Raw genomic sequence first — 22,037 nt, forward strand, 5'->3', positions numbered from 1 at the left:
GGATGCTTAGGCCACGCCCACATGGGAATAGCTGCCTCACATGGAGGCTCAGGCCAGCTCCACCAATCACCAATCAGCTCCTCCTCTTTCCCTAAATCGGCCTTCTTCGTCCCTCTTAGCCTATCACATTGCAAGCTCCACCTGTATTCCACGTTTTAGCCTATCACGGTAGAAGCACTGACACTGTCGCACTCCAAACCCCACCCCCTAGCCCAGTATTAGCCTATCAGCTTCCAAGTCCTTCCTAGCCGCAAGCAGTTTCTGTCTCCGCTTGTTCTGCGACCCGTTGAACTACATTTCCCAGGAGGCGTCGGGGCTGCGCCGCACAACTTCCGGCTGTAAAGATGGCGGCTTCCTAGAGAGTCGGCGGCTGATTTAGAAGGAGGCTCAGGCTACGGTGAGCCGAAGTTGGGTGGTGAAAGCATGCGCGGCCCGTTCCTAGGGGCCCAGCTCCCTTTGCCCCGAGAAATCCAGCTCCTAGCCTTTCCTGGGGCTTCCGCCTTTATTTCTGGTTTCTTATGCAGTCTAGCCTCCATCCTTCTTGCTGTCACTAAAGCTTTGTTTTCCTTAGAGGCGTGGGGACTGCAAGGAGCTCAAAGACCATCTTGGGAAGCCCGTGCCTATTGCCCAGATAGACAAACTGTTCCATTCGTGTCCTATTTCTCTCCAAGAGGAACCACAGTCCTAATATTTTGCTTCTCCCCCATGCAGACACCCGCTAGGCACGAGGGTGTCCTAGAGGTTATTATTCCTTTATTCACCAAGACGTTTTCAGTTTTAGGTAACAGAAAACCCTACTCAATGTGGCTTAAGGAAGAAAAGGAAGTTAGTGGCTTATAGATTGGGTCTAATAGGAGCTGGGTCCAGGTGGTCAGAATTCGATCAGCAGTTTTCTGGGTAGAGACCATTTCGCTTTTTACTTTAGAGGCAAAAGGGGCCCCTCGCAGCTCTCAACTTTATTCTCCCAGCTCTGCAACTCTAATGGGAGTCTCTTTTCCTTGATGGCAGTGTTAGAAGTTGCAGAGCTGCCACTCAATGGCCTGATTTGGGTCATGTGCCCATCCCTGAGCCATTTTCAGTGGCCAGAGAGCTGGGATGTGCTCACCGGCCGAATAGGAGCATGGGGCTAGCACTACGTTAAAAAAAAAAAAAAAAAAAGGAAAAAAGAGGGGGGACTGTTATCTTATATCAGAGTGACTACTCAGCTGATAGGTGTAAAAGGCACTCGTTCTACAGCTGAGGAAACAGACTCCCTAAGAGGAGTGACTCATCATCAGTAAGCGGCTCATGGACCCTCTTCCTTCTTAGTAAGCAAAATTTTTTTTTTTTGAGACCGAGTTTCACTCTTGTTGCCCAGGGTGGAGTGCATGGTGGGATTTTGGCTCACTGCAACCACCCCTCCCAGGTTCCATCGATTCTCCTGCCTTAGCCTCCCGAGTAGCTGGGATTACACGCATGCACCACCACGCCTGGCTAATTTTGTATTTTTAGTAGAGACGGGATTTCTCCATGTTGGTGAGGCTGGTCTCGAACTTCCAACCTCAGGTGATCCGCCTGCCTCGGCCTCCCAAAGTGCTGGGATTACAGGCGTGAGCCACCACGCCCGATCATAACCAAATGTTTTCAAAACTCCCAAGGGGAGGATTCTGGCTTCCCCTGTCTATGTTCCATCTAGCCACACAGGAGCCATGGAAGTGGTGGAGCCCAGCAGCCCCACTGAAGAGGAGGAGGAGGAAGAGGAGCACACAGCAGAGCCTCGGCCCCGCACTCGCTCCAATCCTGAAGGGGCTGAGGACCGGGCAGTGGGGGCACAGGCCAGCGTGGGCAGCCGCAGCGAGGGTGAGGGTGAGGCCGCCAGTGCTGACGATGGGAGCCCCAACACTTCAGGAGCCGGCCCTAAGTCTTGGCAGGTGCCCCCGCCAGCCCCTGAGGTCCAAATTCGGACACCAAGGGTCAACTGTCCAGAGAAGGTGGTAAGTAGAAGGGGTGGCCTGGGGCTCTAAGATGCTATGAAACCTAGCATCTTGTCTTTTGGGATTCACTCTGCAGACATTCCCTTTGTATTAGTTACCTGTGGCTGCCACATGTCTCCATGGACTTGATAGCTTTCAACCAGAGAAATTTATTCTCTCACAGTTCTTGGGGCCAGAAGTCAGGTGTCGGCAGGGCCACGCCCCCTCTGGAGGCTCTAAGGGAGGATTCTTTCTTGCCTCTTCTTTTTGTCTTTTTTTTTTTTTGAGATGGAGTTTCGCTCTTGTTGCCCAGGCTGGAGTGCAGTGGCACGATCTTGGCTCACTGCAACCTCTGCCTCATGGGTTCAAGCAATTCTCCTGCCTCAGCCTCCCAAGTAGCTGGGATTACAAGTATGCGCCACCACGCCCGGCTAATTTTTGTATTTTTAGTAGAGACACAGTTTCACCACATTGGCGAGGCTGGTTTCGAACTCCTGACCTTAGGTGATCCGCCTGCCTTGGCCTCCCAAAGTGATGGGATTATAGGCATGAGCCACCCCACCTGGTCTCTTCTTGCCTCTTCTAGCCTCTGGTGGCTCCTGGCATTCCTTGGCTTATGGCTGCATCACTCTAGTCTTTGCCCAATTTTTTTTTTTTTTTTTTGAGACAGAATCTCACTCTTTCGCCCAAGCTGGAGTGCAGTGGCATGATCTCGGCTCACTGCAACCTCCACCTCCTGGGTTCAAGTGATTCTCCTGCCTCAGCCCCCCTAGTAGCTGGGACTACAGGCGCATGCCACCACGCCCGGCTAATTTTTAGGAGAGACGGGGTTTCACCATGTTGGCCTGGCTGGTCTCGAACTCCTGAGCTCAGGTGATCCACCCGCCTTGGCCTCCCAAAGTGCTGGGACTAGAGGCGTGAGCCACTGCGCTCGACTGTCTTTGCCCAATTCTGTCCAGTCCTCATAAAGCCTTTCTCACTGTCTTCTCTTCTGTCTCCTATAAGGACATTTGTCATCAAAACAGGATCTTATCTCAAGACCCTTACTTTAATTACATTTGCAGAGACCCTGATTCCAAATAAGGTCACATTCTTTTTTTTTTTTTTTTTCTTTGAGATAGAGTCCTGCTCTGTCATCAGCTGGAGTGCAGTGGCATGATCTCAGCTCACTGCAACCTCCAGCTCCCTGGTTAAAACGATTCTCCTGCCTCAGCCTCCCAAGTAACTGGGATTATAGGCACTCACCACCACATCCAACTACTTTTTGTATTTTTTAGTAGAGACCAGGTTTTACCATGTTGGCCAGGATGGTCTTGATCTCCTGACCTCATGATCTGCCTGCCTTAGCCTCCCAAGGTGCTGGGATTACAGGTGGGAGCCACCATGTCTGGCCTCTGTTTTTTTTTTTTTTTTTTTTTTTTGAGACAGAGTTTCACTCTGTCACAGGCTGGAGTGCAGTGGTGCAATCAGGGCTCACTGCATCCTCCACCTCCCGGGTTCAAGCAATTCTCTTGGTTTAGCCTCCCGAGTAGCTGGGATTACAGGTACGTGCCACCACACCTAGCCAATTTTTTGTATTTTTGGTAGAGATGGGGTTTCGCCATGTTGGCCAGGCTGGTCTCAAACTCCTGACCTCAAGTGATCTGCCTACCTTGGCCTCCCAAAGTGCTGGGATTACAGGTGTGAGCCACTGTGCCTGGCCAAATAAGGTCACATTCTCAGGTTCTGGGTGGACATATCTTTTGGGAGCCACAGTTCGACCCACTATATCCTCATTTCTGTGTTTCTGTGTCACACATTCTCTGGCTCATTGATTTGCTTTTCTACATGGACTCCCAGTTCAGCGCCCATGCTTCTAAGCCATTGCTTTTCAAAGTGGATGGCTTGGCTCATGATTAGGGGTCACCGTACTGCCTTTTCAGACAGGGCAGCTTGAAGAGGGCCAGTAAGTGGTGTGGGAGCCAACGTTAAAGTCAGAGGATGCTCACCACCCTCCAACTACCTTGTAGATTATCTGCCTGGACCTGTCAGAGGAAATGTCACTGCCAAAGCTGGAGTCGTTCAACGGGTAAGAGGGACATTTTAGGGCTTGAACATGTGGCCATGGCCGGGAGGGTCAAGCCCAAAAGATACGGGGCTCTCACTCTGAAACTCACACCAGCTTGGTCTGGCTTCAGGCCTGGCAGTATCAGAGAGTAGCAAGAGCCAGGTGCAGTGGCTCATGCCTGTAATCCCGGTGACTCGAAAGGCCGAGATAGGAAGATCACTTGAGGCTAGGGGTTCAAGACTAGTCTGGGCAACATGGACCCCATCTCTCTAAAATAAAAAAAATATATATATATATGTATATATGTATTCATTTATTTGTTTTTGAGACAGGGTGTCGCTCTCTTTCCCAGGCTGGAGTGCAATGGAGTGAGTTCAGCTCACTGCAACCCCCACCTCCCAGGTTCAAGTGATTCTTGTGCCTCAGCCTCCCGAGTAGCTGAGATTACAGGCATGCACCACCATGCTCGGTTAATTTTTGTATTTTTAGTAGAGATAAGAGTTTTACCATGTTGGCCAGGCTGGTCTCAAAACTCCTGATCTGAAGTCTGCCTGCCTTGGCTGGGCATGGTGGCATGCTCCTAGACTCCCAGCTACTTGGGAGGGCAAGCTGGGAGGATCGATTGATCCCAAGAGTTTGAGGCTGCAGTGAGCTATGGTTTTGCCACCACACTCCAGCCTGGGTGATAGAGCAAGACCTTGTCTCTCTCTTTTTTTTTTTTTTTTTTTGAGACAGAATCTCGCTCTGTCGCCCATGCTGGAGTGCAGTGGCACTATCTCCGCTCACTGCAAGCTCCGCCTCCCGGTTTCACGCCATTCTCCTGCTTCAGCCTCCCGAGTAGCTGGGACTACAGGTGCCCACCTCCACCACGCCCGGCTAATTTTTTTGTTTTTAGTAGAGACGGGGTTTCACCGTGTTAGTGAGGGTGGTCTCGATCTCCTGACCTCGTGATCTGCCCGCCTCGGCCTCTCAAAGTGCTGGGATTACTTTGGGAGGCCGAGGTGGGCAGATCACGAGGTCTGGAGTTTGTGGCCAGCCTGGCTGACATAGTGAAACCCCCACCTCTACTAAAAATACAAAAATTAGCTGGGCACGGTGGCGCATGCCTGTAGTCCCAGCTATTCAGGAGGCTGAGGCAGGAGAATCACTTTAATCCGGGAGACAGAGGTTGCAGTGAGCTGAGATCACGCTATTGCACTCCAGCCTGGGCAACAAGAACAGAACTCCATCTCACAAAAAGTAAAATAAAAAAAGAGTAGCAAGGACAACTGGTAATGTTAAGGCTATGACCCATTGAGCCTCCCTTCATAGCAATGACTTGGAGATGCCAAGAAGCAAAGTGACCTGCTCAATTGAGGGCTCAGAGCAATGGGGCAGAGCCAGGATTGGGACCCAGGCCCAGCTGGCCCTGAAGCCCTTGTCTGGAGTCATGTGCTGCCTACACATGATACTTGCCTGGAGCCATGTATCTGGGGTAGGGGGCAGTTTGAGTGGCAGGGCCTGGATGGGGCTTGAGGGCCTACTTGGAGATGTTGAAGATGACACCTCCTTCCCCTCAGCGGCAATCACAGCTGCCCATGGCTGAGCAAAGTTCCTGCAATGAGTCTTGAGGAACTTTGATCCGCATGCTGCGCAGAGGGACCATTTGGAGAGGGCAGGCGCTCAGATGTCAGCCAGTCTACTGGGTTTGTGGCTGAGCTCCGCCATCCCCCTGCAGTGTGACCTGTACTTCTAGGGCCTTATCGTGGGGCTGATACAGGGTTCTCAGAGGAGGGTCGCTGAAGGAATCTTTTTTTTTTTGAGACGGAGTCTCGCTCTGTTGCCCAGACTGGAGTGCAGTAGCACGATCTCGGCTCACTGCAACCTCTGCCTTCCGGGTTCAAGCAGTTCTCTGACTCAGCCTCCTGAATACCTGGGATTACAGGCGCCCGCCACCACGCCTGTCTAATTTTTTTGTATTTTTAGTAGAGACAGGGTTTCACCATCTTGGCCAGGCTGGTCTTGAACTCCTGATCTCGTGATCCACCTGCCTCGGCCTCCCAAAGTGCTGGGATTACGGGCATGAGCCACCGCGCCCGGCCCTGAGGGAACCTTAATTCCCCTCTACTCTGCCTCTCCAGCTCCAAAACCAACGCCCTCAACGTCTCCCAGAAGATGATCGAGATGTTCGTGCGGACAAAACACAAGATCGACAAAAGCCACGAGTTTGCACTGGTGGTGGTGAATGACGACACGGCCTGGGTGAGGCCTGGGCAGGCGCTGGGTGCCCTGGGGTCCCCTGGGGCCCGAGGAGCACCGCGCTGAGGCCTTTGCTTCCCTGCAGCTGTCCGGCCTGACCTCTGACCCCCGTGAGCTCTGCAGCTGCCTCTATGATCTGGAGACGGCCTCCTGTTCCACCTTCAGTATCCTTCCTGGCACGGGTGTCCCTGTGAAGGGGGCTGTCTCCTGTCGTCCTTGGGGCTCAGGAAAGTCTGAGTCCTGACTCTGGCTGGCTGAAGTTCAGATCTCAGTCCTGCCAAGGCTGGGAAAGTCACCCCTCTGAGCCTCAGTTTCCGCATCTGTACTGTGGAAGGCACAAAGCTGCCTACCCCATGGAGATGCTGTAATAATATAGAAGCGAAAGTACTTCATTTGGTCCAGGCACGGTGGTCCCCGCCTATAATCCCAGCGACTTGTGAGGCTGAGGCTCAAGAATCACTTGAGCCTGGGAGGCGGAGGTTGCAGTGAGCTGAGATCTCGCCACTGCACTCCAGCCTGGATGACAGAGTGAGACTCCGTCTTTAAAAAAAAAGTACCTTATTTGTACTCAGGAGGTCCAGAATTTACCCACAAGGGGATCACCTCACACAGGGCTGGGCATACAGTTGGTGCTCAGTAAATGGCAGTGTGTGACAGAAATGTCATCATTCCTCCTACAGCCCCTTGAACCTGGGTGCAGGACAGTTTACGGTAATTTGGACATAAAAGGCTCATATGTGGCCCAAAACTGAAATAGAATAGGACTCTTGTAAGTTGAAAAGGTAAAAAATGGTTAGAGTTTTTTTCAGGAGGACAAGAACACCCCTGGCTCTTTTGTTTTGAGGACAGTGGCCCCAGCCGTGCAGGAAAGGGGAGCTTTTTTTTTTTTTGCTTTTTTTTTTTTTTTTTGAGACGGAGTTTTGCTCTCGTTGCCCTGGCTGAGTGCAATGGTGCGATCTTGGCTCATTTTAAGTTCCACCTCCCAGGTTCAAGTGATTCTCCTGCCTCAGCCTCCCAAGTAGCTGGGATTATAGGTGTGCACCACCACACCAGGCTAATTTAGTATGTTTTTTTTTTTTTTTTTTTTTTTGAGACGGAGTCTCACTCTGTCGCCGGGGCTGGAGTGCAGTGGCCGGATCTCAGCTCACTGCAAGCTCCGCCTCCCGGGTTCACGCCATTCTCCTGCCTCAGTCTCCCGAGTAGCTGGGACTACTGACGCCCGCCACCTCACCCGGCTAGTTTTTTTGTATTTTTTAGTAGAGACAGGGTTTCACTGTGTTAACCAGGATGGTTTCGATCTCCTGACCTCGTGATCCGCCCGTCTTGGCCTCCCAAAGTGCTGGGATTACAGGCTTGAGCCACTGCGCCCGGCCAATTTTGTATGTTTTTTAGAGACGGGGTCTTGCTATGTTGCCCAGGCTGGTCTTGAATTCCTGGGCTCAAGTGATCCTCCCACCCCAGCCTCCCAAAGTGCTGAGATTACAGGCATGAGCCACCATGCCCAGCCCCATTCTGTTTTAAAACAAATTAGATTTCGTCCCATCTCTGCTCCAAAACCTCCCATGGCTCCCTGTGGATCTTATTTATTATTGTTTTTGAGATGGGGTCTCGCTCTTGTTGCCCAGGCTGGAGTGCAGCAGCACGATCTCGGCTCACCGCAATCTCCACCTCCCGAGTTCAAGCAATTTTCCTGCCTTAGCCTCCCAAGTAGCTGAGATTACAGACATGCGCCACTAGGCCCAGCTAATATTGTATTTTTAGTAGAGATGGGGTTTCACCATGTTGGCCAGGCTGGTCTCGAACTCCTGACCTCAGGTGGTCCACCCGCCTTGGCCTCCCAAAGTGCTGAGATTGCAGGCGTGAGCCACTGTGCCTGGCATACCAAGAGTCCTACGTCATCTGGTGCCAGCACCCTATTTTGTGATCCATGCTGAGGGGAATTCGAGTGTCAGAGAGGGCAAGTGACTTGGCAGGGTCACATGGTGCATCTGCAGGCGTGCCGGGTCTCCTCTAGCATCAGGACCGGGGAAGCCACCTGTTCCTGTTCACTCGTGCTCTACCAGCCTTCTCCTTAGCATCCCCACCAGATCTGGAAGGACTTTTCAGCCTCATGTAAGTCCCCTGCGGAGAAATTCTTACTCACCTTCAAAGAGAAGGGTCACTTGCGGGAAGAAGCCCCAAATAGCCCAGAAATAATCTAGGGAGTCTTAAAGCCTCCTCCCTTCCAACCTCGCCCTGAGCAATTCCTCATTTATGTGTCTTGGGAGCACGGGGGCCGGTGGAGATGCACGTGCTGCTAGGCAGCTCCAGCTGACAGCAGTGATGGGGGATGCTCAGGACACTGAGGGTGGCCCAGGCGCGGTGGCTCAGGCCTGTAATCCCAGCACTTTGGGAGGCCAAGGCAGGCAGATCTCCTGAGGTCAGGAGTTTGAGACCAGCCTGGCCAGCGTGGTGAAAGTGCATCTCTACTAAAAATACAAAAATTAGCTGGACGTGGTGATGGGCGCCGGTAATCCCAGCTACTTGAGAGGCCGGGTCAGGAGAATTGCTTGAACCTTGGAGGCAGAGGTTGCAGTGAGCCGAGATCTCACCATTGCACTCAGAGGGGTGAGGCTGGGAACATGCTCAGGGCAGAGGGAACCGCTTACGGGACGCCTCACAGGCAGCAGTGAACTTGGGATACATCAGTGGGGCCTCACCTGCCTGGTGAGCATCTAGCGTCTCTCTGAGGGTGATAAGAGGGGCAGACCCCCACAGGCTGCTCTGACTGCTCCCTCCTCCCGCGTATGCAGCCAGCAGAAAACTGAGCTTCCGGTCACAGAGAACGTGCAGACGATTCCCCCACCATATGTGGTCCGCACCATCCTTGTCTACAGCCGTCCACCCTGCCAGCCCCAGTTCTCCTTGACGGAGCCCATGAAGGTGGGTGAGGCCTGGGAGAGGGAGGGGTGCCTGCAGCCATGAAGATGGTGGTTTGACACCAGGAGGGACTTCCCAACCACAGAGGCTGGAGTGCCTAGAGGCAAGTTGCCAGAGTCTGAGGCAGAAATAGGGGAGTTATAGACATGGGGCATGGGGTCACCCAAGCCCCAGAGGCTGGTGTTCTTTACTTCCCCCACAGAAAATGTTCCAGTGCCCATATTTCTTCTTTGACGTTGTTTACATCCACAATGGCACCGAGGAGAAGGAGGAGGAGATGAGCTGGAAGGTGAGAGGCCGCAGCACGTGTTGAGTGGCAGGCGGGTGTGGACAGGATGTCTTGGAACACACCTGTGCTGGGTCTGGGGGTCTCTACCTCCATTTGGTAGCCCTGGAGCCCTGGCCGGGGTGGGTCATGGCATTTGGTCATTGAACAGCTGTTTCCCAATTGTCTGCTGTGGCAGCCACTGGGACAATGGTCCAGGCAAACATCTTGAGTCCTGCCTCCCCCATCCCCAGTGTTCCTTGCTTTCCTTTCTTTCTTTCTGTTTTTTTTTTTGTTTGAGACAGAGTCTCCGTCTGTCTGTCTCCCAGGCTGGAGTGCAGTGGCACGATCTTGACCCACTGCAACCTCTGCCTCCTGGGTTCAAACAATTCTCATGCGTCAGCCTCCCGAGTAGCTGGGAATACAGGTACCTGCCATCACACCAGGTTAATTTTTGTATTTTTAGTAGAGACAGAGTTTCACCATGTTGACCAGGCTGGTCTTGAACTCCTGACCTCAGGTGATCTGCCTGCCTCAGCCTCCCAAAGTGCTGGGATTACAGGTGTGAGCCACCGCAACCGGCTCCCTCTTCCCTTTCTTCCTGCCTTTGACCTCGCTGTGCCCTCAGCCTGGAGCATCCATCCCTCTTGGACTCCCCAGGCCCTGCTGGGCCTTCACATCCCAGACCTGAACTAGCTGTGGGACCTCGAGTGTACTCCTTACTTCTCTGAACCTCAGTTTACCCAACTATGAACAGGGAGTTGAGACCAGCTCCTCCTCATACCTCAATACCCAAATCAAAAGTCCCCCCTCTTGCCAGGCGTGGTGGCGTATGCCTGTGGTCCCAGCTACTCGGGAGGCTGAGATAGGAGGCTCACTTGAGCCCAAAAGGTGGAGATTGCAGTGAGCTATGATCAAGCCACTGCACTCCAGCCTGGGTGACAGGGTGGAGACCCTGTGTCAAAAAATAAAAATTGGGCCAGGCAGCGATGGCTCACACCTGTAATCCCAGCACTTTGGGAGGCCGAGGCAGGTGGATCACCTGAGTCGGGAGTTTGGACCAGCCTGACCAATATGGAGAAACGGTGTCTCTACTAAAAATACAAAATTAACCGGGCATGGTGGCGCATGCCTGTAATCCCATCTACTCAGGAGGCTGAGGCGGGAGAATTGTTTGAACCTGGGAGTTGGAGGTTGCAGTGAACTGGGATCGTGCCATTGCACTCCAGCCTGGGAACAACAGCGAAACCCCGTCTCAACAATAAAAAAAAAAGTAAAATAAAAAATCCCTCCTCTGAGAAGCCCTCCCTGTTTTTCAAGAAGGATCAAAGTGGGGGCCAGGATAATGTGTCTGTATGTGACTGTGTCTCTCCACACTGGGGACTCTTTGGGGGCCATGACTGGGACCTCTTCGGATCCCTAACACTGGGTCCGTGGCAGGGAATGTTTGCTCAATGTATGAATGGTTTCTGCTTGGCAAACTCCTCTTCACCCTTTAGAACCCACCCCAGATGTCCCCTCTTCTCAGAAGCCCTCCAGGGATATGAAGGGCCTATTGGGGTAACCTCTGCCTGAACAGACCTTCACTGACCCCCGCCCCTCCCCAGGACATGTTTGCCTTCATGGGCAGCCTGGATACCAAGGGTACCAGCTACAAGTATGAGGTGGCGCTGGCTGGGCCAGCCCTGGAGTTGCACAACTGCATGGCGAAACTATTGGCCCACCCCCTGCAGCGGCCCTGCCAGAGCCATGCTTCCTACAGCCTGCTGGAGGAGGAGGATGAAGCCACTGAGGTTGAGGCCACTGTCTGAATCATCCCTGTACATCTGCATCTTCTTGTGCAAGGAAGTCCTTGGCCTAAAGCTTTGGTTCTCAAACTGGGTTCCTTGGGACCTCCGGGGTCAGGGGGTTCCAGGAGGCACCTAGGGTACCTTGGGGGGGTCCTAGGAGGGAAACCCAGGATTCCAGGAGGGATCCCAGGAACTGTGGGCATCCATCTTCCATGTTTCCCAGCCCATTTCCACTCCTAGTTTGTCATGGATAATTTTTGTTCTTCCCTGTGTGATTTTTGCCATGAAAATAAAAATTTGAGACTCATTAACCAAAGTCCACACCAATCACTTTGTGTTAATTGGGATCATCTTCATTGCAAGTGACAGAAAACTTAGCCACTGAGCAAAGGTGAGTGGCTGCTTTCTTGTGGATGAAAAAGCCCCTGGGACGCAGAGGTTGCAGCGAGTTGAGATCACACCACTGTACTCTACCCTGGTGACAGAGCGAGAGCTTTTCTCAAATAAAAATGAAAAGTTCAAAAATAAAGATGAAAAAGCCAAGACAACAGCTTCAGGCTTGGCTGTATCCAGGTGCTAGGTCAACATTGCCATTGGGGAGGGTACTACATGGTTGCCAGTCAATGTGCCCTGCTTACCCCCCAACAAATGGAAAGGTGTATGATGGCTCCAACCACTCCCCAGACCCCAATCCAGGTCAAGGCAGAGTTCTGTCAGCACCTGGATATGACTGGACTTCCTTGGGGGGTTACATGACCTTAAATTAAGAGCTAGTCCTGTGCCAGGGTTGTATGGTGTTCTGATCAGCCAGGCCTGGATCATACGTCCCTAAGGGGGAGGTTTAACAGCTCCATCAGCAGTATTGAGGCCATGATAGGAGGGTTGCCTGAGGCCAGGAGTTCAAGACCACCCTGGACAACATAGCAACATTTCCTGTCTCTACAGGAAATGCAAAAATTAGCCAGGCTTGGTGGCTCACGCCTGTGATTCCCAGCTGCTTGGGAGGCTGAAGTGGGAGGATCACTTGAGCCTAGGAGGTCAAGGCTGCAGTGAACTGTCATCGCAACACTGCACTCCAGCCTGGGCAACAGAGCAAGACTCTATCTCAAAAGTAAACACAAATAGCTTTATCGAGTGACTGCTTTTCCTCCCTATGAACATTTTTCGGGAACCTATTGCGTGTGTCAGACCCTTGTGCCCAAGCCCCTGTTCAGTCCCCGCATCAGCTTCGTTAGGATTCTCACATTTTGCAGATGGGACACTAAGACTCAGAGGTCCAGCCCTCCAAAATACTGAAGTCCTAATTGCGCTGGATTAAAAATGGGCAACACAGAACGGGGGCTGGAAATTTTTAAAAAGATTGTTTTTAAAGACAGGGTCTTGGCCAGGCGTGGTGGCTCATGGCTGTAATCCCGGTACTTTGGGAGGCCGAGGCAGGCAGATCACAAAGTCAGGAGTTCAAGACCAGCCTGACCAACATGGTGAAACCCTGTCTTTACTAAAAATACAAAAATTAGCCAGACGTGATGGTGCATGCCTGTAATCACAGCTACTGGGGAGGCTGAGGCAGGAGAATCTCTTGAACCTGGAAGGAGGAGGTTGCAGTGAGCTGAGATCACATCACTGCACTCCAGCCTGGGCAACAAGAACAAAACTCCGTCTCAAAAAATAAATAAATAAATAAATAAATAAATAATAAAGACAAGGTCTCTGCCTGTAATCCCAGCAGTTTGGGACGCTGAGGCAGGCAGATCACCTGAGGTCAGGAGCTCGAGACCAGCCTGGACAACATGGTGAAACCCCATCTCTACTAAAAATACAAAAATTAGCTGAGTGTGGTGGCACATGCCTGTAATCCCAGCTACTCAGGAGGCCAAGGCAGGAGAATAACTTGAACCCGGGAGGCAAATGTTGCAGTGAGCCCAGATTGCGCCACTGCACTCCAGTCTGGGGGACTGAGTAAGATCTGTTTCAAAAACAACAATAACAACAACAACAACAACAAAAACCAAACAGACATGGCCTCACTCTGTTGCCCAGGCTGGTCTCAAACTCCTGCACTCACAAAAAGAAAGGAAAAATAACAAAAAACTAGTAGCCTCAAGCGATCCTCCCGCCTCAGCCTCCCAAAGCACTATGATTAAAGGCGTGAGCCGGGCCCTCGGCCTGGGAGTTGGAAATTAAAGCCTCTATTTTATGTATGTATGTATGTATTTATTTTTTGAGACGGAGTCTCGCTCTGTCGCCCAGGCTGGAGTGCAGGGGCCAGATCTCAGCTCACTGTAAGCTCCGCCTCCGGGGTTTACGCCGTTCTCCTGCCTCAGCCTCCCAAGTAGCTGGGACTACAGGCGTCCGCCACCTCGCCCGGCTAGTTTTTTGTATTTTTTAGTAGAGACGGGGTTTCACTGTGTTAGCCAGGATGGTCTCGATCTCCTGACCTTGTGATCCACCCGTCTCGGCCTCCCAAAGTGCTGGGATTACAGGCTTGAGCCACCGCGCCCAGCCTGTATGTATGTATTTATTTATTTACTTGTTTATTTTCTGAGACAGAGTTTTGCTCTGTTGCCCAGGCTGGAGTGCAGTGGTGTGATCATGGCTTACTGCATCCTCGAACTTCCGGGCTCAGGAGATTCTACCAACTCAGCCTCCCAAGTAGCTGGGACCACAGGCGCAAGCCACCACGCCCGGCTAGTTTTTTGTATTTTTTGTAGGGACAGGGTTTATCCAAGTTTCCCAGGCTGATCTCGAACTCCAGAGCTCAAGCAACCCTCCTGCTTGGGCCTCCCGAAGTGCTGGGATTACAGGTGTGAGCCACCGTGCCCGGCCTAAGCCTCTCATAAGGCCGTGCGCCCTCCCAGAGGCCACCCTTGTAGAAGATTCCCTGAGACTTAACGACCTGCGGCACCCCGGACTTTCCTAATCGTAGCTCCACCCACTCGAGCCGGGTGCCTTCGTGTTTCCCGTTTTTAAATGAGATAGTGGCACACCCGGTGGCATCCTCCCTCCCGGGCTCTTATCGGCGGTCCCAGCCCCTGCTTGAGCGCCTCCGGGTGTCACGGGCCTCTGCGAACACCAAAGCTCTCGAACCCCGATGTGGACCCCGGTGCGGCGCGGGGCAGCCTGGCTAGGAACCCTGCTCACCCCGGGAGAGGGTACCCCCGAGCCGAGGGGCGGAGCGGCGCATGCCCACAAGCCCGCCGCGGGAAGTAGGAAATGGGCCCGCCAGGAGATGCGCTTCGGACCCCGCCAGGGCATGTGCTCCGAGGCCCGCCTGGCTCGCAGGTTGCGGGCGGCGCTGCGGGAGGAGGAGCCGTGGTGAGGGCGGGACGGGGGGCGGGCCAGGAGTGGGGGTCTTTGACCCGAGTCCACTCTGACCCTGGTGTTTGCAGGGCGGTAGAGGAGCTGCTTCGCTGCGGCGCGGACCCTAATTTGGTGTTGGAGGATGGCGCGGCGGCTGTGCACTTGGCGGCCGGAGCCCGGCACCCGCGTGGCCTGCGTTGCCTCGGGGCCCTACTGCGCCAAGGCGGGGACCCTAACGCTCGGTAAGGTAGAGCCTGGGTCCGGGGCGGGGTCTCCCCAAGCCGAAGTCTGGGAATCCGGGAAGGGGCGCCCCACCATCCCGGGCCAGGGCCTCGGAGCCCGAGGGTGGGGTTTGGGGGAATCTTGGGGAGGGAACTTGGGGCTCCAAGGGCAGGGGCTAGGGCTCGAGGGAGGCGCTGGGGCCCCAGACCGAGGGCGGGGAATGGGGCTGCGCTAGGACCAAGGGTTCGGATCTTGTGGTGGAGGCTCCAGGGTCAGACGACAGAGGTTTGGGTCCTGGCCTGAGGTCATAGCATCTAGGTTCCAAGGGCAGTGTCCCAGGGTGGACAGTGGAGATCGGGGGGCCGAGAACGAAGGCTCCGGGTCCCCAGAGCGGAGATTGGGATTCCTGCCAGGAGGCGGAGTCCGCAATGACCCCTCTTGCTCTGCCGCCCCAGATCTGTCGAGGCACTGACGCCGCTGCATGTGGCCGCTGCCTGGGGCTGCCGCCGCGGCCTGGAGCTGCTGCTGAGCCAAGGAGCGAACCCGGCGCTGCGCGACCAGGTTGGGAGGCACTGCGCGGGCAAAGAAAGGCTGGGCGAGCCCAGAGAGAGGGAGGGAGGGAAGGAAGGTAAGAGGGCCTCGAGAGCCCCCTGCTGACCGCGCCCCTGTAGGATGGACTCCGGCCGCTGGACCTGGCCCTGCAGCAGGGACACCTGGAGTGTGCGCGAGTCCTGCAAGATCTCGACATGCGGACCAGGACCCGGACCCGGATTGGGGCAGAGACCCAGGAGTCCGAGGCTGCACCTGGCAGTGAGTAGGGCCTGCAGGGCTGCTGGGGCTTGACTTCTGAAGACCAGTCCCTGGCATCCACTGTCTCCCCCACCCCGCCTATTGGTTCTCTTACGTCCACTATCTGTGGCCAGCTTTTTTGGCCTCAGACATTGCTATCTCCTTTTTATGTCTGATCCTATTCCCATTGCTGTCTCATCCCTCCTCCTCTCCTCTCTGACCCCCACTCTCACCTGCAGCTCCAGGCCTCTCTGGATCTCCTGATGAGATGCTGGACTCCATAGCACTCCAAACGCAGCCATGCAGAGGTGACAACAGGGACATGGGCTTGGAGGCTGACCCAGGACCCCCCAGCCTCCCTGTTCCCCTTGAAATTGTGGACAAAGATGGGAGCTCAGCGTCCCCTCCAGGGCACTGGGATTACAGCTCAGATGCCTCTTTCATCACAGCGGTTGAGGTCTCTGGAGCCGAGGACCCAGCCTCGGACACTCCCCCCTGGGCAGGGTCATTACCACCGATCAGGCAAGGACTTCTGCATGTTGTCCATGCCACCCAGAGGGTACCTAGGTCTCAGGGCACGGAGGCAGAGCTGAATGCCCATCTGCAGGCCCTGACTCTGACCCCACCAAATGCTGCTGGCTTCCAGTCCTCCCCTTCCTCCATGCCTCTCCTAGACAGGAGTCCAGCTCATAGCCCCCCACAGACACCACCCCCTGGAGCTTCTGACTGCCACGGCCTGTGGGAGCACCAGACATCCATTGATAGTGACATGGCCACGCTCTGGCTGACAGAGGATGAAGCAAGCTCTACAGGTGGCAGGGACCCTGTCAGCTCTTGCCAGGACCAGCCAGTCTCCATTGTGTCTGACTTGGAGTTGCTGCAGGGGCTCCGAGCGCTTGGTGAGAATCCTGGCCCTGTCACACCCTTCACCCGGCGATTCTACCTCCAGCAGCTGAAAGCAGCCCAGATTGCGCCTGGTTAGTCTCCCCAGGGCATATGGAATCCAGGGAGCCTCCAGGAATCTCCTAGAGAACCCCAGCTCTCAGCCCCATTTCCCTCCTCATCTCAGAATCATCCCTTCCTCCATCTCCCTTGACTTCCAGGCCCAGAGTTTTCAGGGCACAGCCTAGAACTGGCTGCAGCCCTGCGGACAGGCTGTATTCCAGACGTCCAGGCAGATGAAGACGCACTGGCCCAGCAGTTTGAGCAGCCAGATCCTGCCAGGAGGTGGCGGGAGGGGGTCGTGAAGTCTAGCTTCACATATCTGCTGCTGGACCCCAGGTACTTAGGGCAGGAAAGCCCCAGAAATGGAAGCTAGAAAATTTGGGGATTGGTTTTTATTCACTGTGTACCCTTAAGAAAGGGACTGGCCCTCTCTAATCATCAGCTTCTTCTTTTTTTTTTTTAAGACAGAGTTTCATTCTTGTTGCCAAGGCTGGAATACAATGGTGCCGTCTCGGCTCACTGCAACCTCCATCTCCTGGCTTCAAACAATCCTCTTGTCTCAGCCTCTCAAGTAGCTGGGATTACAGGCACCCGCCACCACACCCGGCTAATTTTTGTATTTTTGGTAGAGACGAGGTTTAAACATGTTGGCCAGGCTGGTCTTGAACTCCTGACCTCAGGTAATCCGCCCACCCTGGCCTCCTAAAATGCTGGGATTACAGGCGTGAGCCACCACACCAGCCTCTTTTTTTTTTCCTTTTTTTTTTTTCCTTTTTTATTTTTGAGGCGGATTCTCACACTTTCACCCAGGCTGGAATGTAGTAGTGCAGTCTTGGCTCACTGCAACCTCTGCCTCCTGGGTTCAAGCGATTTTTGTGCCTCAGCCTCCCAAGTAGTTGGGATTACAGGCATATGCCACCATGCCTGGCTAATTTTTTTTGTAATTTTAGTAGATATGGGGTTTCATCATGTTGGCCAGACTGGTTTCAAACTCCTGGCCTCAAGTGATCCTCCCGCCTCGGCCTCCCAAAGTGTTGGGATTACAGGCGTGAGCCACCATGGCCAGCACTTTGGGAGGCTGAGGTGGGCAGATCACCTGAGGTCAGGAGTTAGAGACCAGCGTGATCAACATGGAGAAACCCCATTTCTACTAAAAATACAAGATTAGCCAGGCGTGTTGGCGCATGGCTGTAATCCCAGCTATTCGGGAGGCTGAGGCAGGAGAATCGCTTGAACCTGGGAGGTGGAGGTTGCAGTGAACTGAGATCGTGCCATTGGACTCCAGCCGGGAGAACAAGAGTGAAACTCTGTCTAAAAAAAAAAACAAAAATATATATTAAAAAAAAAGCAAGCTGCTGAATGTCTTTGGGGAGCCACTGCCTTTCTCTGATCCTGTAATCAGGAGTCACTAGACATATGACTTTAAGGACTGCCTCTGGGAACCACTCTATCCACTTTTCCTTGTCTGAGCTGCCCCCTTCATCCAGGGAGACTCAGGACCTGCCAGCCCGAGCCTTCTCACTGACCCCAGCTGAGCGCCTTCAGACTTTCGTCCGTGCCATCTTCTACGTGGGCAAAGGGACGAGGGCCCGGCCATATGTCCACCTTTGGGAAGCCCTTGGTCACCATGGGCGGTCAAGAAAACAGGTGTGAGGACAGGGATCAGGGTTCAGCGAGGGCAGTCAGGCCATGGGCAGGGGAGGGGATTGGGGGTGCTGACTCCAGACTCTGCCCTAGCCCCCCCAGGCCTGCCCCAAGGTGCGTCAGATCTTGGACATCTGGGCCAGTGGTTGCGGCGTTGTGTCCCTACATTGCTTCCAGCATGTGGTCGCTGTGGAGGCTTATACACGGGAGGCGTGTATTGTGGAAGCCCTAGGTGGGTGCCTGGTACATAGAATGGGGGTCATATGAAAGGCATTTGGCTTTCTAGTTCCCTCATTTTTTTGCTTCTGAGGGGTGTTCATTTGTTGACTGAGGAATTATTGAGCACCAACTTTGAACCTGAACATGCATGTATTTTGCTCCACTGGTTTATCCCCACTCAAGGGCAATACGCATTGGGTTTGCTGTCACATACTTTTTTGTGTGTGTGTGAGACTCTGTCGCCCAGGCTGGAGTGTGGTGGCATGATCCCAACTCATTGCAGCCTCTGCCTCCCAGGTTCAAGTGATTCTTGTGCCTCAGCCTCCCAAGTAGCTGGGATTACAGGCATATATCACCATATCATGCCAAGCTAAGTTCTGTATTTTTAGTAGAGATGGAATTTCACCATGTTGGCCAGGCTGTTCTTGAACTCCTGGCCTCATGTGATCTACCCAAAGTGTTGGGATTACAGGCGTGAGCCACCGTACCCAGCCGCCTGCTGTCACACACTTCTGGATGGGGAGGTGTCCCCATGGCTGCCCCTGTGACCTCACATCCAATTTCTCCAGGGATCCAGACGCTCACCAACCAGAAACAAGGGCACTGCTATGGAGTGGTGGCAGGCTGGCCACCTGCTCGTCGCCGGCGCTTGGGGGTGCACCTACTGCACCGCGCCCTCCTCGTCTTCCTGGCTGAAGGCGAGCGACAGCTTCGTCCCCAGGACATCCAGGCCCGGGGCTGAGTGCTGGGGAGTTGGCCATCCAGCCTGGGAAGAAATGTTTGAATGTTCCAGCTGCCCCGTGCTGACAGCAGCCCCCATCTCTGGTTTCAGAAGGGGTGTGTGTGTGTGTGTGTGTGTGTGTGTGTGTGTGTGTGTGTGTGTAGGGAGCACCAGGGCAGATCTCCCCCAGTCTGAGAGAGGACTTTGTTACAGATGGTACTCCTGGAGGGGTAGTAAATAGTGAGCTCCCCGTCATGGGAGGAGGACAAGTAGGGAAGCAGAAGGTGCTTTGGAACAGTCCAGTGCTTCTGTCAGAGGCGTTTGAACCTGGGCAACTCCACCTTGAATAGAAGCTGGGTAAAATGAGGTTGAAACCTACTGGGCTGCATTCCCAGACGGTTAAAACATTCTAAGTCACAGGATGAGGTAGGGGGTCAGCACAAGATAATGGGTCATAAAGACTTTGCTGATAAAACAGGTTGCAGTAAAGAAGCCGGCCAAAACCCACCAATACCAAGATGGCGACAAGAGTGACCTCTGGTCGTCCTCATTGCTACACCCCCACCAGCGCCATGACAGTTTACAAATGCCATGGCTGGCCAGGCGCTGTGGCTTATGCCTGTAATCCTAGCACTTTGAATGGCGAAGGCAGGCAGATCACCTGAGGTCAGGAGTTCAAGACCAGCCTGGCCAACATGGTGAAACCCTGTCTCTACTAAAAATACAAAAATTATCTGGGCATGGTGACACGTGCCTGTAATCCCAGCTAGTAGGTGGGCTGAGGCAGGAGGATCACTTGAACCTGGGAGGCGGAGGTTGCAGTGAGCTGAGATTGTGCCACTTCACTCCAACCTGGGCGACAGAGCGAGAGTCTGTCTCAAAGAAGCAAACAAAAGAACAAATGCCGTGTCAACGTCAGGACATTACCCTTTAGACCCTATATGGTCTAAAAAGGGGAGGCATGAATAATCCACCCCTTGTTTAGCATATCATCAAGAAATAACCATAAAAATGGGCAACCAGCAGCCTTGCCCTGTCTATGGAGTAGCCATTCTTTTATTCCTTTTGTTTCTTAATAAATTTGCTTTCACTATACTCTATGAAATCACCCTGGATTCTTTCTTTTTTTTTTTTTTTCTTTTTGAGACGGAGTCTCGCTCTGTCACCCAGGCTGGAGTGCAGTGGCCGGATCTCAGCTCACTGCAAGCTCCGCCTCCCGGGTTTACGCCATTCTCCTGCCTCAGCCTCCCGAGTAGCTGGGACTACAGGCACCAGCCACCCCGCCCGGCTAGCTTTTCTTGTATTTTTTTTTAGTAGATACGGGGTTTCACCGTGTTAGCCAGGATGGTCTCGAACTCCTGACCTCGTGATCCGCCCGTCTCAGCCTCCCAAAGTGCTGGGATTACAGGCTTGAGCCACCACGCCCAGCCTTCCTGGATTCTTTCTAGTGTGAGATTGGAGAACCCTCTCTTGGGGTCTGGATCAGGACCCCTTTCTGGTAACACTTTGGCAGCTTGTTCCTGTCAAAATGGATAGAGCCTGCTCTTACCTCCCAGACATGGGACACCCACATGGCGGGATGGACTGGCAAATCTTCAGCTGCACTCAGGGTATCTACCCAGCTCAAGAGCCAAGTTCACTGCTACCCAGCCGTGAGACCTGGGACCAGTATTTAATCTGTCTGAGCCTGGGTTTCCTAGGTTGTACAGTGGGGGCAGTAAAGAGATGAAATGTGGTCATGTCAGGGCTGGGTGTCACGCCTGTTCTCCCGGCACTTTGGGAGGCTGAGGCAGGAGGATAGCATGAGCCCAGGAGTTTGAGACCAGCCTGGGCAACATAGCAAGACTCTCTCTCTACAAAAAGTAAAAACATTAGGCGGATGTGGTGGGTGGGCCTGTAGTCCCAGCTGCTTGGGAGCCTGAGGTGGGAAGATTGCTTGAGCCTGGGAGTTGGAGGTTGCAAGGAGCTACGATCACAGCACTGCACTCCAGCCTGGGCGATATCAAGATCCTGTCTCTTAAAAAAACTATAAAAATTTAAAAATAAGGTCATGTGAGCAAAGTGTGTGGCTCAGAGCCCAAAGTGTCTAGCAGTGCAGCCCAGGCGAAAACTTTCTGGAGGAAGGGGAGGTGTGGGGGCCCTGGAGAGGCTGCCTGTGTGATGAGGCGTGAGCAGGGCCAGGACCCTCTTCAGGATCACTGTGCAACCCCACCCTCTATAAAATGGGATTATTGGCCGGGCTCAGTGGCTCATGCCTATAATCCCAGCACTTTGGGAGGCTGAGGCGGGCAGATCATCTGAGGTCAGGAGTTCGAAGCCAGCCTGACCAACATGGAGAAACCCCATCTTTACTAAAAATACAAAAATTAACCAGGCGTGGTGGCACATGCCTGTAATCCCAGCTACTTGGGAGGCTGAGGCAGGAGAATCACTTGAACCCGGGAGGCGGTGGTTGTGGTGAGCTGATATCCGGCCATTGCACTCCAGCCTGGGCAACAAGAGCAAAACTTTGTCTCAAACAAAAAGGGGGGGGGGATTATTAATAATAACCCTGCAGGGCGTGGTGGCTCACGCCTGTAATCCTAGCTATTTGGGAGGCTGAAGCAGGTGGATCACCTGAGGTCAGGAGTTCAAGACCAGCCTGATCAACATGGTGAAACCCTGTCTCTACTAAATACAAAACATGAGCCGGGTGTGGTGGTGAGCGCCTGTGATTCCAGTTACTTGGGAGGCTGAGGCAGGAGAATCACTTGAACCTGGGAGGCGAAGGTTGCGATAAACAGAGATCGCGCCACTGCACCCCAGCCTGGCGAAAGAGTGAGACTCCATCTCAAATACTTCTACTACTACTACTACTACTACTACTACTACTACTACTACTACTACTACTAGTACTATAATAACCTGACTTCCAGCGATGCTACGAGACTTCAGATCATTCATGTGCAAAGATCTTCAGTAAATACGAAGTCGTCATCCTGGTGAG

The 22,037-nt window shown here is 53.5% G+C and overlaps 2 protein-coding genes across 9 annotated transcripts; both read left to right on the plus strand.

Annotated features, from left to right (window-relative positions):
• The first annotated feature begins 256 nt into the window (after nt 1–256).
• Nucleotides 257–11,524, plus strand: BABAM1 (BRISC and BRCA1 A complex member 1). Of its 3 annotated transcripts, none has more exons than XM_010361460.1 (9): nt 257–397; nt 1,676–1,973; nt 3,962–4,020; nt 6,120–6,240; nt 6,323–6,401; nt 8,325–8,349; nt 9,030–9,159; nt 9,359–9,445; nt 11,029–11,524. In XM_010361460.1, the coding sequence occupies exons 2-9, from the start codon at nt 1,689–1,691 to the stop codon at nt 11,230–11,232; spliced, it is 990 nt and encodes a 329-aa protein (XP_010359762.1). In that variant the 5' UTR covers nt 257–397; nt 1,676–1,688; the 3' UTR covers nt 11,233–11,524. The 3 variants fall into 3 exon arrangements, with proteins under 3 accessions (XP_010359762.1, XP_030791555.1, XP_010359763.1); XM_030935695.1 differs by having other exon boundaries at nt 299–397; nt 1,638–1,973; XM_010361461.2 differs by having other exon boundaries at nt 299–397; nt 1,684–1,973.
• Nucleotides 11,525–14,180: 2,656 nt separating this feature from the next.
• ANKLE1 (ankyrin repeat and LEM domain containing 1) lies at nt 14,181–20,141 on the plus strand. Of its 6 annotated transcripts, none has more exons than XM_010361457.2 (9): nt 14,181–14,526; nt 14,601–14,753; nt 15,189–15,294; nt 15,405–15,543; nt 15,762–16,499; nt 16,626–16,803; nt 17,955–18,114; nt 18,205–18,343; nt 18,900–20,141. In XM_010361457.2, the coding sequence occupies exons 1-9, from the start codon at nt 14,303–14,305 to the stop codon at nt 19,070–19,072; spliced, it is 2,010 nt and encodes a 669-aa protein (XP_010359759.1). In that variant the 5' UTR covers nt 14,181–14,302; the 3' UTR covers nt 19,073–20,141. The 6 variants fall into 6 exon arrangements, with proteins under 6 accessions (XP_010359759.1, XP_010359760.1, XP_030793015.1 ...); XM_010361458.2 differs by having other exon boundaries at nt 14,181–14,493; nt 15,762–16,421; XM_030937155.1 differs by having other exon boundaries at nt 14,181–14,523; nt 18,900–20,135.
• The last annotated feature ends 1,896 nt before the right edge of the window (nt 20,142–22,037 follow it).

Source organism: Rhinopithecus roxellana, chromosome 8 (genome assembly GCF_007565055.1).
Source record: "Rhinopithecus roxellana isolate Shanxi Qingling chromosome 8, ASM756505v1, whole genome shotgun sequence".
NCBI classification, from domain to species: Eukaryota; Metazoa; Chordata; class Mammalia; order Primates; family Cercopithecidae; genus Rhinopithecus; species Rhinopithecus roxellana.

Excerpts from the sequence above, each read along its gene's own strand:
- ANKLE1 (XM_010361457.2), top strand. The coding sequence starts at position 14,303 with ATGTGGACCCCGGTGCGGCGCGGGGCAGCCTGGCTAGGAACCCTGCTC. Across the intron at positions 15,544-15,761 it reads GTCCGAGGCTGCACCTGGCA|CTCCAGGCCTCTCTGGATCT; the intron begins GTGAGTAGGGCC and ends TCTCACCTGCAG. Across the intron at positions 16,804-17,954 it reads TATCTGCTGCTGGACCCCAG|GGAGACTCAGGACCTGCCAG; the intron begins GTACTTAGGGCA and ends CCCTTCATCCAG.
- BABAM1 (XM_010361460.1), top strand. The coding sequence starts at position 1,689 with ATGGAAGTGGTGGAGCCCAGCAGCCCCACTGAAGAGGAGGAGGAGGAA. Across the intron at positions 6,402-8,324 it reads GGCCTCCTGTTCCACCTTCA|ATCTGGAAGGACTTTTCAGC; the intron begins GTATCCTTCCTG and ends CATCCCCACCAG. Across the intron at positions 9,446-11,028 it reads AGGAGGAGATGAGCTGGAAG|GACATGTTTGCCTTCATGGG; the intron begins GTGAGAGGCCGC and ends GCCCCTCCCCAG.